At 40.2% G+C, this 19,432-nt stretch overlaps 2 protein-coding genes and 1 long non-coding RNA gene across 6 annotated transcripts; 2 read left to right on the top strand and 1 right to left on the bottom strand.

Annotated features, from left to right (window-relative positions):
• Positions 1 to 3: 3 nt before the first annotated feature.
• Positions 4 to 4,942, bottom strand: LOC133122098 (uncharacterized). Its single transcript, XR_009708075.1, has 3 exons — positions 4,912 to 4,942; positions 801 to 874; positions 4 to 191 (listed from the first exon to the last, which is right to left on the bottom strand). It is a non-coding gene; the product is annotated as an uncharacterized LOC133122098 (long non-coding RNA).
• Positions 4,370 to 10,589, top strand: LOC133122096 (uncharacterized). 4 transcript variants are annotated; one of them, XR_009708074.1, is made up of 4 exons: positions 4,370 to 4,515; positions 6,676 to 8,764; positions 8,865 to 8,970; positions 10,123 to 10,589. XR_009708074.1 is itself a non-coding variant. In XM_061231801.1 (3 exons), exons 1-3 carry the CDS (start codon positions 4,453 to 4,455, stop codon positions 10,129 to 10,131), a joined length of 2,367 nt encoding a protein of 788 aa, XP_061087785.1. In that variant the 5' UTR covers positions 4,370 to 4,452; the 3' UTR covers positions 10,132 to 10,588. The 4 variants fall into 4 exon arrangements, 3 of the variants coding, with proteins under 3 accessions (XP_061087785.1, XP_061087787.1, XP_061087784.1); XM_061231801.1 differs by having other exon boundaries at positions 6,676 to 8,970; positions 10,123 to 10,588; XM_061231803.1 differs by lacking the exon at positions 10,123 to 10,589 and having other exon boundaries at positions 8,865 to 9,020.
• A 2,050-nt stretch (positions 10,590 to 12,639) lies between these two features.
• LOC133111695 (uncharacterized) lies at positions 12,640 to 19,190 on the top strand. Its single transcript, XM_061222238.1, has 3 exons — positions 12,640 to 12,677; positions 13,698 to 13,767; positions 13,867 to 19,190. The coding sequence occupies exon 3, from the start codon at positions 13,936 to 13,938 to the stop codon at positions 16,276 to 16,278; it is 2,343 nt and encodes a 780-aa protein (XP_061078222.1). The 5' UTR covers positions 12,640 to 12,677; positions 13,698 to 13,767; positions 13,867 to 13,935; the 3' UTR covers positions 16,279 to 19,190.
• Positions 19,191 to 19,432: the final 242 nt, after the last annotated feature.

The following is a 19,432-nucleotide window of genomic DNA, read 5'->3' as shown; positions in this document are numbered from 1 at the left end:
AGCTTTCCATCTCTATGGTACAGGTTGATCTTTGTCTCATCTGTCCATCACACTTTGTTCCAGAACTCTACAGGCTTTTTAATGCAAACTAACCTAGCTATTACATTATCAATATAGGTGACGTACTGGATAGCCTTCTCTCGATGGTCGTCTTTGACACATCTCCGCTGACATCCTGGAGTGTTCTTGATCTGTTGAATGGTTACAAAGGGATTTTTATTCACCAATCAAACAATTCTTCCATCATCCACTACACTGGTGTTCTGTGGTCTATTGGCTATGTCTCTGATTTATTTATTCTGATTTCTCAGTCTAATGATTGCCTGCTTTACTGGCATGGTACTTGTTTGGTCCTCATGTGGAGAAACAGAGACTCGGATGCAGATGGCACTCCTAGAATCAACTTAGCACTTTTGTGCATGAACTAACAATGCAACACAACGGTCCCAAGAAATTTGAGCAGCCAATTGTCCAATTACTTTTGGGCCCCTAAAATTGAGGGGACTATGTATAAAAACTGCTACAGGTCCTGCCCTGTTCACCCAACATGGATGTTTAAACCCTCAAATTAAAGTCTGCACTTTAACTTCAGTCGTCATTGTTTTATTTAAAATTCAATGTGCTGGAGTACAGAGCCAAAACAACAACAAATGTGTCACTGTCGAAATACTTAGGGACTGCACTGTATATTGTAGTTTTATTATATATTGGCTATATGCACAAGCTGTTGGATAATGTAGGTGATGTGACTCCTGCTACTTCCCTTGCTGAGAATGAAGAGGATGTATTCGTCAGCTCACCTGCTTCTCTGTGCAGCTCCCTGCTTGATGTTTCTGAAGGTTGGGAGAAAACAGAATCCACAACTGTGGAAAGGCTGGTTACAAGGAAAACCACAGATAAAGTCAGTATTAGTGTGTTCTTTCAGAGTTTGTGCCTGCTAGAAAGATGATATAAATGCATTTTTTGTGTGGTCTAGCAAATTTCCAGTACGATTTATTCATGCTGCCTTTTGGAACTGTAGGTAAAAATCATACATTTGTTGGAACAAAAAAAATATATAAAAAATAGCAGATATTACGGAAGACATTATTTCATGGGCTATTCCTGAGAATAAATACCAATTCAAGAATAAAATGTGGAATGTGAGGATTTTGAGCATTTTACTTGTTGAAGAACTTATGCACTTAAGCGTATGCTAAATGACTTAAATGTAAATGTATTAACCAGACATAATGCATTGTACCCTGATCAATCAGATAGGCCCTGGTCAGTCAAACAAAAAAAGATCAATGTCTTGTTTTACAGCTGCATAACTGGCCTGTTTTTATTTAATTACATGTTATGAATGGCAGCAGGCATATGGAAGTTTTTTTTTACCTATGATATGTGTCAGTTAAGAGTCACTGCTGAGGGTGAACATTATTGTCATTATAATGTTTGTGATTAACTGTATTCATGTACATGCATACAATGAAACTATTTCAACATTTACAGCTATGAATTGTTTGGCAGGTCTGTTTTTGTATATAGAACAATGCCCCTAACAATATAATTTTAAAACAATAGAAATACATTTATTACTGGCATTGGACCATCAACAATTTTCAAATGTAAGCTGTAGATTTACTCATTAAAGTTAAGATGTGTTGTGAAATGAATCTCATAAAATTATTTATTATGTTCTGGAAGTTGGCAGATATGCTTAAGAAACTACTTTCAGCCCTTATTAAAATCCTACTAAATTTTCTCAATCAAAGCCAAAACTCCTTAGGATTTGGGTAGAACCACTTCATATTGGACTCAAAGGGTTACAAGGAATTGATTATATTGATTGTATATTTGATTACATGCAGAAAGCCTGATCGGTCAATTTATTTCAGCAATACATTTAATTATGTGTAGTGTGTAGTAGTTTAGGAAACTGATTGTTTTGGTCCACATGTTTTCAATTTGAGTAATATAAACTTTTTTTTACAATAGAAAGTAAAGGCCTATGGGACAATGTCTCCAATAGAATAAAACATAAACAATAAAACGTAACAAAAACGCTGAGGCTTGCTAGCTCACGTTACCTAGTTAACAATATAATTAGCAAACACGATTTTGTCTTCATTTTATAACTAAGTAGCTGATTTGGCAAGCTAAACTGCCTTCACTGTTATCAAAACAGCAACAATGTAAACCTACATTACCGATCAACTGCCACTTATATTAGTGATGTTACGAATAATACCGAGGCTCCGAAGTTGTGCCAAATACACAAGTCCGTTTTCCCTGAAGCCTCGTTTCGAGTCTTGTGTCGAAAATCGCATTACCGATGACGAACGAGGCCTCGTTTTGTGTAGAACACAATTTAGTAAAGAACGGAATGGCAGTGAAATCTGCCTGTTTTTCGGTGCCGTCGGGGTTTGGGAAATTGGCGTTCCATTCCATTGGAACAACACTCAGGTTTGACCAGGGATGGACAGCTCTATTCCTAGAGGACAGGTGTGTAAGCAGGATTTTGCAGACAAAAAACGCTTTTGCGCTATGGCATGTGGCTGGCACGTGATTATTCGGAAGCGGTATATTATTTTACCAGCAGGTGTCACTAGTATGCACTTGAGGCATTTCTAGGACCCTAGGTTTTCGTGACAGCGCCGCTTACCGAATTGCATAACCAAAGATCGCATTTCTCTGAAAGATGGATGGCAATCGGAGTGTCAGTACTGAATGTGAATCAAGTTTTATTTGTTCAACGTTAAAAACAATTCTGGTGTCTTCAATTGTAGAGCAAAGTTAACGGTAGCTAGCCGAAGTGTGAGTAGCTAACTACAATCATCTGTTAGCTTATCATAGCTTGCTACAAAACGAACTGTTAGCCTATTTGTTTAGCCGTACTAGGTGTCTTATATTAATTATATTAATTAATGTCTCAATGACTATGATAATTAATTCTACCCAGCACATTAATTCAACTTCAAAAGATGATAAAAGCATGTCGATATGATCTGTGTCTGTCAGCTACATTAAATCAGCAGTAGTCAACTGTCTTCAGTGTGAATGCTTAATGTTTAATGAATGTTTAATACTCGTTATTTTACCATTTCTCCATGAAGGTAAAGTTTGCAAACATTCTCTCTGGAAATGCAAATGGAGTTAAAATGTGTCTTTGCATTAAAAGCAACCTGAATGTTATGATCAATTCCATTTGAGCAATGAATCAAAACCCTTGTTTGTGGTGACCAGACTCTGGGTATTCATAATTTACACTTTGAAATATGATCGTAAAATAATAATACTACAATTCTATGTTCTTATGTTTTAGGGTATACCGTTCACAGATGTTGGTTAGACTGCTGACCACAGTGGCAAAACGAAATATTTTAGTTTTACTGAGTTAATTTATGCACAGATGCTCTTATGGAAAGTTGAGTTTTGAGTTCATATCTTGACATTTCGTGGTACACAAATGCATGTTCTTAATTTGGTGGCTAACACACTCCATCTATTCCCTGTCACGCAGCTACCTATATAGGCAATGCGATTAAATAGTCCTACCAAGTGAAGAGTGAAATATTTCAACGCATTCTTAGCCACCTTGGAACAGTTCAGTTATCGATAGTTTTAGCGAACAAGCAAATGTACTCTGAATGCGGTATAATTTGAAATATGCGGTGAATGCAGTCTCATCAACAACGTAGCTAAAGCTACGCAATTCTTATACTTCTTTTACAATAGCATTTGTCTCCAGACAGGGCCTCATGTGCTACTGTAAAAGAGGCATAATTAATTAATTAATTAATGAATTAATTATCCTAACCCGCTTATCCTGAACAGGGTCGCTGGAGCCTATCCCAGCATACATTGGGCGAAAGGCAGGAATATCGCAGTCCATCGCAGGGCACACACACCATTCACACACTCATACCTATGGGCAATTTAGACTCTCCAATCGGCCTAACTTGCATGTCCTGCATGTCCTGCATGTCTTGCATGTCTTTGGACTGTGTTAGGAAACCGGAGGAAACCCACGCAGACACGGGGAGAACATGCAAACTCCGCACAGAGAGGCCCCGGCCGACGGGGATTCGAACCCAGGACCTCCTTGCTGTGCTTCGGCAGTGCTACCCACTGCACCATCCGTGCCGCCGGCATAAGAATTCAATCACAATATTTCCTAAACTAATAAAAAAAAATAATTAAATGTATCGCTTGTTGTTAAATCAGTTTGGGTTTTTACATTGAAGTCAACGGGCAGAAAGCAGACATTCCGTCGGGTGCTTCTTCACTGCCTGGACCACTGAACTCTATGGCCGGACCCGCCCACCCTACCGGTAAGCGGAAGCTGTGTCCAGTTCTTATATATACATCGATGGTACTCGTATGCTATTCGCTAAGCGCCATTTTGTGCAAAAGGTCTATTTGTCTTCAAGTTTCATCACAAAATAGCTAGCTGCACAAACAGATAATATGAGTGTGGTCGGGGGAGAGGCTTTTGATGTGGAATGCATCCTCAACAAACGACCAGAAAAGGTTTGTAGTATACATTAGTCTGTCATTACATCTTTGAATATAACGTCAAGCTTTAGCGACCCACACGACTGACCATAACACTTAATTTATCTCAAGGAAAGTTTCAATGTCAGAGAACGTGTCTACCTATCTAGTCAACTAAGTTAACATACAGCTATTAAGATGGCTAGCTATCTAGTCGAGTAAAAATGTTACAATGTTAGAAGTCGCTTGTATCTCAGCTTCTCGTTCTGATATCTGAATGCAGCTTTCGACTTGAGCTAGCAGGTATGAGTATGACATCCGCGTAATTTAAGTCAGCAAAGGCCATCGACCAATATGTAGCGAAATCAAACACGCCCGAAATCGCACACTAGCTTCCTATTGTAGGTCAAAATAGCACAAGTATGTCCGAACCCAGTGGCTCTTTCAGTCGTTGTTCTGTGATGGTTCTATCTTGTTTTTTACCTGACCCGGAAATAGATCGAGGTCCGCCATAGATGGACGCAGCGTCCATAATCAAATACAACTCGCTATAAATGTATAGCTAGTATCATTTGGCGTACATATAGCGGCTTTACTTTAACAGTAAAAAGTAAGATGGATTTTCGGAATCGTCATAGAATGCCGACACTTTAAAGGTACAGTAGGTAATTTTGGTCTAATGGTCAAGAGAGAAATTGCAGCAACAAACATCCTCAAAACACTGCTTATCCCTCCCCCTTTTATGTGAACGCCCTGACGTTGAAACGTTGACCCCCCGTTCCAAATGTGATCTTTCCAATAAAATAAGCTTTCATCAATTTTATTTAATTAATTAATTTGTAGTATTATGATTTTTTTTTTAACCAAAATGATACAATATGTATGTATTTAAACCGGAAACTCCATTGCCTTGCCTCCACTGACTTACTGCCACACCCCCCCCCCCCCCCCCACACACATATCTTTGAATGATATGTTAACAGAACACTGGTTACGAACAAAATTGTTATTGACCCTTTTAGCCAATAGACTTGGTGGACTGCAAATAATGGCTATTCCACAAGCAAGACATTTAATTATTTCAAAAATCTAATTAATAACATTTTAAAAATTGTATCTACCTCTTCTTTGCAAAGCAGGGCAATAAAACAGCAGGTTTCCCCATGCCATATGAAAGGCTAACAATGTGGACCGAGTTGGACTGAGACAATAAAAGGCATATTCTAACAATCCTTGATCCCATTTCTCTGTCAAGAAATCATGTTCCTATGTTCCTATATAAGAACAAAAATGTAGAATTCATAAGTTGCATGAATAAACACTATTTTTTTTCTCACCTTTATTCCACGTCCAGCCAGAACGTGGAATAAAGTCTGTTTCGCAATTTATTTGATCAAGACTTATTTATGGAACCAAGTGTCCCACCTGGTTAAGAAACTACAAATGTTTTCTGACTAATGTTTAAGTTTTTTGTAATCCGTTCACCATTTTCAAGAAAACAATGTTTTTGCTGGGACTATACCTCAGAAAATGCCATCTTGAACTTCTTGTTATTGTTGCATAAATGCATTGCTCAGTCATTTCAATACTGAACTAATAGAGATAGAAAAATAAGCTTTTCTGATCATCAGTCGGCAAAAAGATATGCAGATATTTTGTATTTTGGTAGATTTGGGGACACTTGAAGACTTCTGGGTGGAGTTTTGGGAAAGCTCATGTGGAATTTGAATGCCTGTCAATACCATTTACCATATTTTGTACATAAGTTGACATGAAGTTTGTGCGCTAAAATAACATGATAGCGCACAATGATGAGTTGGTCCTTGACTTGAGCTATTCATTGCTATACCATAAAAACACAAGGCCTTTTGTAATTTTTTTGTATTGTAGTGTAAATTTGATATACGCTGTATGTACATGCTCTGACATAAATCTAGGTTTACGGCTGTAGGCTAGGATAATTGATGACAGATTGGACAGATGCACTCATTTAATTTCATGCTTGTTTTCAAGTTTTTTTTGGGTGGGGTCATGCTCCACCTGCCCCATTAATAAAACGCCACTGTACACAAGTATTGCAAAGCACCGAGGGGGTGGCCACAAGAAATAGTGATCAACACATTTTACTTCTGTATACAGAACCCCACTGCTTCCATATGAAGGCTTTTGTTTTGTTTTTTCTTGTTCCATCTTTAGGAATTGGTTCTGGCAACAACAGAATCCAGCAGTTCCGTGGGAAGTGAAGCCACTGTGAGACCAACAGTGACTTTGGAAGAGCTGAAGAGTTCAATTGCTGAGATGGGAGAAAATTTCAGCGAGTCAACAATATCCCGGTCACTCCGCAAAGCTGGTCTGTATTGCACAGTGGATTTGGTTCCAGTAAAAACCGAATCAAGAATTTCCGTGTCATCCCCTGATGATGATGTTAGCAGTGCTAAAAAGGTGAAGCTAGATGGGAACACCTGTGCCTCTGATACTGTTCTGCAGACAAAAGAACAGACTGCAGAGGCCAAGGAGCCAGTGAAGAAAAAACGTGGGAGGAAACCACTGCCTCCAGAGCTGAGAGCGAAGAAGTTCTTAAAAACACCTTCTAAAGCTTTGCCCAGGCAAGCCAAACCAGCCATCAAAAAGCCTCTTCTTCCAGACAGCTTCAGAGGCATAACCCGCAGCTCCAGGAACCTCCTTGATGTGCCGAGTGGACAGTCTAGCAGCAGCAGTGGCCAGGGCCAAGGTGCTCCCCATGCATCAGCAGGATCTCTAAATGGACGACAGACATCTAAGAAGAGTAAGGAGCTTCCTGTAAAACTCAGGGATAAAATTGTACAAAGACATATATCAGGAGATGGGTATAAAAAAATTTCAAGGTCGCTGAACATCTCTTCCAGCACAGTTGAATCGATCATTCGGAAGTGGAAGGTGCATCGTACCACTGAGACACTGCCTAGATCAGGATGTCCCTCCAAACTGAGTAACCAGGCAAGGAACAGACTGGTAAGTGAAGCCACTGTGAGACCAACAGTGACTTTGAAAGAGCTAAAGAGTTCAATTGCTGAGATGGGAGTAAATGTCAGCGAGTCAACGATATCTCGGTCACTCCACAAAGCTGGCCTGTATTGGACAGTGGAATTGGGTCCAGCAACAACAGAATCAAGCAGTTCCATATCAGCCCCTGATGATGATATCAGTTGCAAAATGGTGAAGCCAGACGGTAACACTTGTGTCTCTGATACTCTTCCACAAACAACAGAACAGACTGCAGAGTTGAGGGAGGAGCCAGTGAAGAAAAAACGTGGGAGGAAACCACTGCCTCCAGAGCTGAGAGCGAAAAAGCTCTTAAAAACACCTTCTAAAGCTTTGCCCAGGCAACCCAAACCAGCCATCAAAAAGCCTCTTCTTCCAGGACGCCTAACCCGGAGCTCCAGAGAACTTCTTGATGTGCCGAGTGGACAGTCTAGCAGCAGCAGTGGCCAGGGCCAAGGTGCTCCCCAGGCATCAGCAGGATCTCCAAATGGGCAAAAGAAATCTAAGAAGAGTAAGGAGCTTCCTGTAAAACTCAGGGATAAAATTGTACAAAGACATATATCAGGAGAAGGGTATAAAACTATTTCAAAGTCACTGAACATCTCTTCCAGCACAATTGGATCGATCATTCGGAAGTGGAAGGTGCATCGTACCACTGAGACACTGCCTAGATCAGGATGTCCCTCCAAACTGAATAACCAGGCAAGGAACAGACTGGTAAGTGAAGCCACTGTGAGACCAACAGTGACTTTGAAAGAGCTAAAGAGTTCAATTGCTGAGATGGGAGTAAATGTCTGTGAGTCAACGATATCCCGCTCCCTCCACAAAGCTGGCCTGTATTGGTCATTGGAATTGGGTCCAGCAGCTACAGAATCCAGCAGTTCTTTAGCATCCCCTGATGATGATATCAGTGCCGAAATGGTGAAGCCAGATAGTCAAGCATGTGCAACTCCGCTTGTTCCACAGAACAATGCCCAGACTCTGGTGGCCAGGGTGGAGGCAGTGAATAAAAAACGTGGGAGGAAATCACTACCTCCAGAGCCGAGAGTGGAAAAGCTCTTAAAAACACCTTCTAAAGCTTTGCCCAGACAACCAAAACTTTCCATCAAAAGAACACTTCTTCCAGACCGTTTCACAGGCATCACTCGGAGCTCCAGAGACCCTCTTGATGTGCTCAGTGGACAGTCTAGCAGCAGTGGCCAGGACCAAGGTGCTCCCCAGGTACCCACAGGATCTCCAAATGGCCGACAGACAGCGAAGAAGAGTAAGGAGCTCCCTGTAGAACTCAGGGATAAAATTATAGAAAGACATAAGTCAGGAGAAGGGTATAGAAAAATTTCAACGTCACTGAACATCTCTTCCAGCACAGTTGCATCGATCATTCTGAAGTGGAAGGTGCATCATACGACTGCAACACTGCCTAGATCAGGACGTCCCTCCAAACTGAGTAACCAGGCAAGGAACAGACTGGTAAGTGAAGCCACTGTGAGACCAACAGTGACTTTGAAAGAGCTAAAGAGTTCAATTGCTGAGATGGGAGAAAATGTCAGTGAGTCAACAATATCCCGGTTACTCCACAATGCTGGCTTGTATTGCAAAGTGGCAAAAAGGAAAGGAAGTGGTCTCATGCAAAACCAGCAGGGCATGTCATCCAATCAACATGATCCATACAGTGATGTATCGTGGTGGGAGAATTATGTTCAGGACATTCTACTTAGCCACAGGAACAAGGAAGCTTCTCCGGAATGAGGTGAAAATAGATGGGGCAAATTACAAATTGTGGGGGTATTGGTTACATGAGAATGAGAATGAGCATGACTTTAAATAATCATAATGAAGGTCGCGTCAATGATGCTTTATGCTCTGGATTAAACTGAAAAAATGCATGCAATGTTGTCAGCCATTGTGTAAGAAAAAGATTTCTTTAAACAAGCGAATTGACGTAAAAAGTATTTCGTCACCACAGCAGTTTTATGATTGTGTATGAAGCCTGGTCATAACTGCTGGGCATTGTCTAGGTCTGTTTGGGGTAAAATCATAAATGTATTTGAATATTAGCAGCTCTTGTTCAAACATATGAGCAGAACTGTCGGAACAAAAACTAAATGGTATCTGCCCTGAAAATACATATAAATTCACAAAAAAACATCTTCATTTTAACAGGAACCGTCTAATTGAATAGAAACGTTTATTCTTATTGGGGCAGGACTGTGATTATTGTGTCTAAACCAGACATTACACCATTACCCTGATCAATTTTTCAGTCTAGTCTGTCTAACTTGTTTTTCATCTGTATAATTGACCATTTTATTTAATTATAGGTCACGGAAGTACATTTACTCTGTATTCACAAGTAAAAGGAAAATACTGCATTTTTACCTGATCTGTCATTTAAATATGGTCACTAAAGAATCACACCTTTCATTATAATGTTTGTGATTAACTGTATTCTCCCTGTGTAAGTTAAACTAGATCCATTTGAACATTTACAGCTATGAATCGTTTGGCAATGCCAATAACAATACAATTCTTAAACAATAAAAATACATTTTGTCCTGTCAGTGGACTTTGCATCATTCCATTTCTGTTCCTGAATGATAAAATCATTCCTTTGTGTTTTAGGCTCAGTGAGTGTGTTTTCCTTGGAATGATGACATTGGCTTGACTTCACATCTTGATGAAGGAAAGTGCAACAGGTCTGCATCTGCACAACCCTTCCTTGGTCTTCCATAGACAGTTGCACCATTCTTTGCAAACTCTAGTGTGTGTGAAAATCCCAGGAGATCAGTAGTTTCTGAGACACTCAAACCACCCTGTCTGCTATCATTTAAGTGAACAGAAGTGAACCTGACCTCTAAATGGTACAAAGTTAAACATGGCACATTTCTTCAAATTGTGAAGCAAGATTGCTCTGTGCAAAGGTTTGGGAACGCTATCAGTTTGTACTTTGTAACTCCTCATCGGTGAACTATAACAAGCTTGCAAACACTTCCTGTAGCCAGCTAAGTCTATCAATTCTCGCTTTTGAAAAATGTTCCCATTCTTCCTGGCAAAACACCTCCTGCTCAGAAATATTCTTAGGCCTCCTTGCATGTATGACATGTTTGAGATCTCTCCACAGATTTTCAATAATATTCCAGTCCAAAATCTTCCTCCACCTTTCCTGGAGGTACTACATGATTCATTTCGAGGTATGCTTTGGGTCATTTTTTTGCTGGAATAACCAACCTCTCTTTAACTTCAATGTCTGGACTGACCTTTGAATATTAGCCTCTAGAATTTCTTGATATTTGGTGGAATCCATTCTTTCTTCCACTCGCACAATTCCAAAGCATAATGGATCCACCATCCTTCACAGTTGGCAAGGTTTTCTTCTCCTCAAAGGCTTCACCATTTTTTCTCCAAATATACCTTTGGTGGTGGCCAAAAAGTTCAATTTTGGTTTCGTCAGTCAAAATCACATTGTTCCAAAAGGCTTCATGCTTCTCATTGTTTTCTTTTGCATACATCAGATGCTTAACTATTGTGCTGAGGTAGTTCTTTCTTGCAAATACCATGTAGGTTTGTGTTGTTGTAATACGTTGTATTGTTGTCTTGTGAACAGCTAGACCAGTGTTTGCTACTCTTTTTTGCAGCTCTTTTGCAGTGATGTGTGGGTTCTTCTGAGCATTTCTCACCAGGTCTCGCCCTTGCCTGCTCTTCTTTTTTGCTTTCCTTTTCTGACTCCCCCTTTTGTGCTTATATTTTGATGACTCCATAGCTAACGTTATAGACAACAAAGTCAAGGTCATCTGACGGACGGTAACCCTAGCTACTATGACATTTGACCTTTCATTGGCTTCATGTTTTCCCAAGAAATCTCCAGATATGAGGATCTTTCACAATTGCAAATGTGTGGGCTTGTCATTTTTCACACTAACACATTGAAATTACCATTGAACAATGATCCAAGAAAATGAAAAAATGTAAACCACCATGAACTAGATTTTTTTGGTCCAGGTGCACTACATTATATGTCCCGGCCGTGAGTACGCTAGTGTTATCATGCAGTTTCTCGTACTGTCTGTCGTATCAAGTAATACCCCGAAGGCTGCTAAGGGCCAGCTACAAAAATTCTGAATCCTATTAATGGCATGTCAAGATCATTGTTGCAGGCCCCTGTGTGCCACACTGCTGCTGCACCACCTCTACCTCCATCATTGAAATGCATTTTAGTTTCCTTTTCTAAGTCACAAAATGCACATAGATTATCCTTATCATTCATAAACATTGACAAAACAAGGAACAAGTGAAGAAAAAATAGGAGAGGAAAGTACTGCCTCCAGAACTGTGAGAGAAAAATCTCTTCGAAACGCCTTCTAAAGGTTAGCCCAGGCAACCCAACCATCAAAAAGCCACTTCTTCCAGACAGCTTCACAGATATAACCCGGAGCTCTAGGAACCTTCTGGATGTGCTCAGTGGACAGTCTAATGGCAAAGATTTCTAAAATTTCCCAGTGCTACAACGGAAACCAGACCCAGCACATAATGCAAGTCATTAACCACCAACACAAATTTAAAAGCAATCTCTTATGCAAGTTCAACTCGAAGAACCTCATCATCCTTTATTTAATTCGGATAAGGGTGTAAGGCATACTGGATAAAATGCAATACAAATGAAACAAAAATAAGAAATGGCAGAAATCAGTTACTGCAAAACATGTAGGTGGCAGTATTTCGAACTGGTGCCTCACAAGAAGAGGATTCCGGGTTCAAATCCCGGCCAGCCCGGATCCTCTCTGTTTGCATGTTCTCCATATGTTTGTGCGAGTTTCATTTGGGTATTCTGGTTTCCTCCCACAATCCGAAAATAAGAAGCCCAAGTTCTACAGGTGAATTTACCTGTAAATCCACTATAATGAAGACATCGGTTGCATAAATCATGTTTATCATGATCAAGGTTTTCATTACCAATTATGTTGATTGTTTTGAGCTGAAACAAAATGCTTGCTATGAAATACATTTCTGAAAAATGTGTCAAAAATCATTCTGAAATAGCACTGGCTAATACGGAGGTTTTTTGGTTTTTTTTGCACTTCAGTGCCTTTAACTGCACGAAAGGCGCATGTTTTTGCGTTTTTTTTTTCTTTTTGGGTTGTGCACTTCAGAGCCACCGTAGGAAGTACCTTGTGGAAGCGGTAAGCGGAAACTGTTTCCAGTTCTAATATGTCGGTGGTAATCGTACACTAGAATAAGATAAGCGGTACGTATTGTCTTCAAGTTTCACTACAAGATAGTTACCTACACAAACAGATAATATGAGTGTGGTCGTGGGAGAGGCTTTTCATGTGGAATGCATCCACAACAAACGACCTAAAAAGGTTCGTAGCATACGTTAGTCTGTCATTACATCACTGCATATAATGTTAAGCTTTTTTTGCAGAAGTTTGAATGTCTGGTGTAGCGAAGATGACTGTAATCCAAGTACGTGGCTAGCTAGCTTAATTGTAACTAAGATATAGTCTAAACATGTTACAATGCAAGGAGTTGCTTGTATCGCAGCATCTCATTTTGAGATTTGAATGCAGCTAGCTGCTAGAGCTAGGTATGAGTGAAGTAACGACGTCGTTTAAGTTATCAAAGGCGATCAACCAATATTTTCCGAAATGTAATACTTGGATGGCTTTCTGGCTAGACTAGTGAAGAGTGAGCTACCGTTAGCTGGCAAGCTAGTAAAACGAACAACAAATTTAGAACAGTTCCGTCACGCTATACGAAATTATATGTGCGGAATTATACATTTTGGAAACGTGAAATGTTATGCATGTATGACCTTTGTTTTTGCATTTAAACTACATTTAAATCGTCCCATTGTCTATTTTTCTTTTAATATGTTTATTTTTCACAGACCACCCAAAACTGGACCGTAGCTAGCTCTGCCCTTCTTTCTTACAACCCCTGTCATTTCTGAAATAGTAGGTGGGAGGCTGAGGAAAACACACTTGATTCACAACTACTGGGTGCAATCCACAAAGCCTGTATTTTATGCATGCATTTTGAATCACATTTGTCCATATTTACATTGAGTACAAAAAAGCTGACATGCAGACGGACATGCTTCTTTTAGATTTTCCCTGTGGTGTGACGGAAATACGTAAATTTTTATCGATACAGTATTCATGATGCTGAGAACAGTTGTGCCTTTAATGTGTCTGCAGGGAAGAGGAAAAGAAAATTATTTTACACAAGCATGACAAAAGACCAAGGGTGCAGCCTCAAAACATTGTGGTAAACACATTTTACCTTTGGAATGCAGGGGGGTATCATTTTGACTGAACCCCACTGTTTACATATCAAAGCTTTTTTTTTTTTTTCTTGTTTCTTTAGGAGTTGGTTCCAGCAACAATAGAATCAAACGGTTCCGTATCATCCCCTGATGATGTTATTGGTGCCAAAATGGAGAAGCCAGACGGTGAAGCATGTGCATCTCACCCTGTTCCACAGAACAAAGCAGAGACTGCCTTGGCCTTGGAGGAGCCAGTGAAGAAAAAACGTGGGAGGAAACCACTGCCTCCAGAGCTGAGAGCAAAAAAGCTCTTAAAAACACCTTCTAAAGCTTTGCCCAGGCAACCCAAACCAGCCATCAAAAAACCACTTCCAGGACGTTTAACCCGGAGCTCCAGAGAAATTCTTGATGTGCTCAGTGGACAATCTAGCCGCAGCAGTGGCAAAGGGCAAGGTGTTCCCCAGGCATCAGCAGGATCTCCAAATGTGCAACAGAAAACTAAGAAGGGTAAGGAGCTTCCTGTGGAACTCCGGGATAAAATTGTAGAAAGACATAAGTCAGGAGACGGATATAAAAAAATTTCTAAGTCACTGAACATCTCTTCTAGCACAGTCAGATCGATCATTCGGAAGTGGAAGGTGCATCGTACCACTGAGACACTGCCTAGATCAGGATGTCCCTCCAAACTGAGTAACCAGGCAAGGAGCAGACTGGTAAGTGAAGCCACTGTGAGACCAACAGTGACTTTGAAAGAGCTAAAGAGTTCAATTGCTGAGATGGGAGAAATTGTGAGTGAGTCAACGATATCCCGGTCACTCCACAAAGCTGGCCTGTATTGCACAGTGGAATTAGTTCCAGTATCGACTGAATCAAGCAGTTCTGTATCATCCCCTGATGATGATATTGGTGCCAAAATGGTGAAGCCAGATGGTGAAGCATGTGCATCTCACCTTGTTCCACAGAACAAAGCAGAGACTGTGGTGGCCTTGGAGGAGCCAGTGAAAAAAAAACGTGGGAGGAAACCACTGCCTCCAGAGCTGAGAGTGAAAAAGCTCTTAAAAACACCTTCTAAAGCTTTGCCCAGGCAACCCAAACCATCCATCAAAAAGCCTCTTCTTCCAGACAGCTTCACAGGCATAACCCGCAGCTCCAGGAACCTCCTTGATGTGCTCAGTGGACAGTCTAGCCGCAGCAGTGGCCAGGGTGCTCCCCAGGCATCAGCAGGATCTTCAAATGAGCAAAAGAAATCTAAGAAGAGTAAGGAGCTTCCTGTTGAACTCAAGGATACAATTGTACAAAGACATATATCAGGAGAAGGATATAAAACAATTTCAAAGTCACTGAACATCTCTTCCAGTACCATTGGATCAATCATTCGGAAGTGGAAGGTGCATTGTACCACTGAGACACTGCCTAGATCAGGATGTCCCTCCAAGCTGAGTAACCAGGCAAGGAACAGACTGGTAAGTGAAGCCACTGTGAGACCAACAGTGACTTTGAAAGAGCTAAAGAGTTCAATTGCTGAGATGGGAGAAAATGTCAGCGAGTCAACAATATCCCGGTCACTCCACAAAGCTGGCCTGTATTGCACAGTGGATTTGGTTCCATTAAAAACCGAATCAAGCATTTCCGTATCATCCCCTGATGATGATGATGATATCAGTGCCAAAATGGTGAAGCTAGATGGAAACACCTGTGCCTCTGATACTGTTCTGCAGACAAAAGAACAGACTGCAGAGGCCAAGGAGGAGCCAGTGAAGAAAAAACGTGGGAGGAAACCACTGCCTCCAGAGCTGAGAGTGAAAAAGCTCTTAAAAACACCTTCTAAAGTTTTGCCCAGGCAACCCAAACCATCCATCAAAAAGCCTCTTCTTCCAGAGAGCTTCACAGGCATAACCCGCAGCTCCAGGAACCTCCTTGATGGGCCGAGTGGACAGTCTAGCAGCAGCAGTGGCCAGGGCCAAGGTGCTCCCCATGCATCAGCAGGATCTCCAAATGGGCAACAGAAAGCTAAGAAGGGTAAGGAGCTTCCTGTAGAACTCCGGGATAAAATTGTAGAAAGGCATAAGTCAGGAGAAGGGTATAAAAAAATTTCAAAGTCACTGAACATCTCTTCTAGCACAGTCAGATCGATCATTTTGAAGTGGAAGGTGCATCATACCACTGAGACACTGCCTAGATCAGGATGTCCCTCCAAACTGAGTAAGCAGGCAAGGAGCAGACTGGTAAGTGAAGCCACTGTGAGACCAACAGTGACTTTGAAAGAGCTAAAGAGTTCAATTGCTGAGATGGGAGAAAATGTCAGCGAATCAACGATATCTCGGTCACTCCACAAAGCTGGCCTGTATTGCAAAGTGGCAAAAAGGAAAGTGCAAATCAAAGAAAGGTGTCTGATGCAAAGCCAGCAGGATGTGTCATCCAGCCAACACCATCCATGCAGTGAAGTACTGTGGTGGGAGCATTATGTTAAGGATATTCTTCGCGAAAGTAACAATGAAGCTTCCCAGGAATGAAGGGGGAAATGGATGGCTTCTGACTGATCAATTAACTAAAATGCATGCAATGTCAGCCATTGTAGTCAGAAAAAGCAACTGAATTGAAGGAAACAACAGTTGTATGATTGTGTATGAAGCCTGGACCAATGAGCATTGTCATTGTCTGGGTGAGTCAAAGATTCAAAGGTTCATATTGTGTGTAATGTTTCTTGTATGCAACATCCAACAATATGAAATGGTGTGTTGCTCTTGAAAATAAATGTAATGTAGAATTGCAGCTTCAGCTATATAAGCCTGTTGTACAGAGTTTATGTTTATTTAATAATTTTCGAGTATCAATTTGTGCTAATGTGGACATGATACCATTATAGTATCAATCAGTGTGGTACACACATAATTTTAACATACACACATCATAAAATCATTCATATCCAGTGTTATTTGCAGCCTATCAAGCAAAAGATGCAAAAGGCAATATGCAAATATTGTTGGTATTGTTCGTAAAACATCTACAATTGGTAGCAGGCAAACAAAAAAAGATAAACAGAAAACGGATTTAAAATGTCATGTCCTGAGTGACACAATTGTTTAATTCCATAGTGGATGTTCTATTGAATCTCATTATGTGGCTACATGCATTAGCCAGAATGTAGGTTAGTTTCATAGTCTAATTATAGTGTGTTGCTACAAAATCTACAATAACATGCAATAGCCTGCTCCAAAAAGTACCATGAATTCACAAATTGCTTAGTGAATGCTTAGACGCAATGGGCCTCGTGGAAGAACCACTCGTATGAACAGATTTGTTCTTAAATCGAGTGATTTAAGAGAACTTGGCACATTCAGCCATTTTTTCTTATTTAAATGTTTTTCTTGGGTAGGAACAACATTTACAAGTGGTCCCAGTCCTCTCTTCTGAATCATGTAATCAAGAGCCTTGCAGTGCATGTCAGCGCAGCTTGCCTGGAAAACTTTCAAACTTTCAAACTGGGCATTGCAGATGAAATATGAATTAAGATTCAGCAACTGCATTGTTTATTTCTTGGCTCAATGTATTTTACTGGACTAAGAGAGAAAAGTTTAGCAACGGCCCGCCATATTATGCTTTGCTAATACAGATGAACCACAGTCTACCCAATCAGGTATCAGTCATCAGTAGTCCCTTGGCCATCTATCTGATGGAACCCTCCTACAGTACCGCATATTCTGTATTATAATGCGTTTGTTGAATCCGATATGGCACACCTGTATGAGCCCTTCTAAAAAAGTAAAATAAATGTATGAAAAGAACACAAAAATGTTCTTGCATGAGGCCCAATGTCCCACAGATGTACCCAAAAACAATGTCCCTGTCATCCAGGAAAGTAGTATACTGAACCATTTAATTCAAAAGCAGTTTGATTAATTGAAGGTGTTATTAAGACTGAGGTTGATGTTTTTGTAATCTATAGCCATACCTTTGGTGCCATTTCTCATTTCTCTCATGCAGTTTATACCTGGCATTATTAACGGTTACTGCGCACTCCGAAGCTGTCTTGTTTACATAAGGTGGTATGTGTATTTGAAATACACATGCGGGGAAAACGATTGAAAACAAAATAGTAAAAACGAGTGACGTTGTTTTCGGAGAAGTTCTACTTTTCAAAACTACCTTCTGAAGCTGTGTGGATCATTGAACTCAACCAGCGGAAGACGGAAGAGGATACAGCATGTGTTCAGCGATTATAAGTTATAGTTCCAACCGTCTAACTTCTCTGAAAACAACGTAACTCGTTTTAATTTTTTTTTCACACGTATACATTAAAACACGTGATACCTCATGTAAATAAGACTGCTTCAGAGTTGCTGTAAGGTGTATTTATTCACTTTGAAGGAGGTAGGAAACTGCCTCCAATATGCTTCAAGTCTTTATGCTAAGCTAACACGTTATGCTAACATGGAAATTGAGCCAGTGAATGCACAAAAATGAAAATGAAATTGAACATCTCATCTAAGTTTGGGTAAGTCGGATAAAAGGCATGTTTATGGTAGAAAATGTGCATCAGTTAACAATTACAAGTACAACAGAATCCTGGCCTGTATGGTAGGGTTGCAAGTAGCCACTACTTGTTTTTCCCAATTGATATCAAAGCTTGCCTATAGTATACAAGAAAGCAAGAGAGTGATCCATTCTATTACAATCACTTGGCTCCAGCAATCCAGTGATCTAGAAATACAATCACTTGGATCCAGCTAACATGTGAATAAAGGTTTTGTGGTGAAATGGCTAGACCTCCAAAGTGGTATATCTTGCACACATAACACTGTACATAACCCACTTTGCGCCATCCCTATAGTAAAGCACCGTGGTGGCAGTATCATGCTGTCCTTCTGCAGGCGTGATGAAAATGGACCCCTAAAATTGGGGGGACTATTTATAAAAAGGGCTGTAATTCCTACAAGGTTCACCCAAAACCCTGCACTTTAACCACATAGTGATTGTTTTATTTCAACTGTTTGTTCGCTGGAGGACAGAGTGAAAACAACAAAGAAATGTGCCGCTGTCCAAATACTAATGGACTGCACTGTACATCCATCCATCCATTATCTTAACCCGTTTATCCTTGCACTGTACATTAAACTGAAAATATATCTTTAACAAGGTTAGTTGTGACTCTTCAGGACTTGATGAAAATACTTACAATTTACAATTGTACCTGCAGATGTCACTATTGCTTCTGAAGTCAGAAAAAAATCTACTTCTAGTTTTCCCTGAAGAGCCTGGAGTACCGTCTCTTGAAACATTTTGGTTAAATGCCATTCTCAAATTCACTATAAACAGATATCAGAAAATTAACTGTGATACCATGACAATCATGTAAAATGTAACATGACGTAGAAAATGTCTGAGGTATGGAAATTGTTCAATAAAACCATTTTGCTCAGTAAAATTTGCAATTGAAAATCACTGCAGATAATCTTTTTTTCTTTATTGATATGCAGAACTTGTTCACTAGATGTTCACAGAAATACTGTTATTTTTAATATGCCTTCCTGTTTTCAATACTTTATTTGGACATACAGTGGGTTCCAGAATTATTGGCCACCTGAAAAAAATGGAGGAAAAAAAGGCTACATATAATAGATAACATGGATAAAGATCTATATTTATACTTTTATTTCAATACATTTA

This window comes from Conger conger, chromosome 2 (genome assembly GCF_963514075.1).
Source record: "Conger conger chromosome 2, fConCon1.1, whole genome shotgun sequence".
In the NCBI taxonomy this organism is placed as follows: Eukaryota; Metazoa; Chordata; class Actinopteri; order Anguilliformes; family Congridae; genus Conger; species Conger conger.
Note: the sequence above shows the minus strand (reverse complement) of the source record. Positions and strands in the feature narration are given on the sequence as shown.

What these genes read in the sequence shown, in the direction of transcription:
- LOC133111695 (XM_061222238.1), top strand. Translation starts at nt 13,936, where the DNA reads ATGGAGAAGCCAGACGGTGAAGCATGTGCATCTCACCCTGTTCCACAG.
- LOC133122096 (XM_061231800.1), top strand. Translation starts at nt 4,453, where the DNA reads ATGAGTGTGGTCGGGGGAGAGGCTTTTGATGTGGAATGCATCCTCAAC. An exon ending in TCAACAAACGACCAGAAAAG is followed by an intron (nt 4,516 to 6,675) that starts GTTTGTAGTATA and finishes TTCCATCTTTAG; the next exon opens with GAATTGGTTCTGGCAACAAC.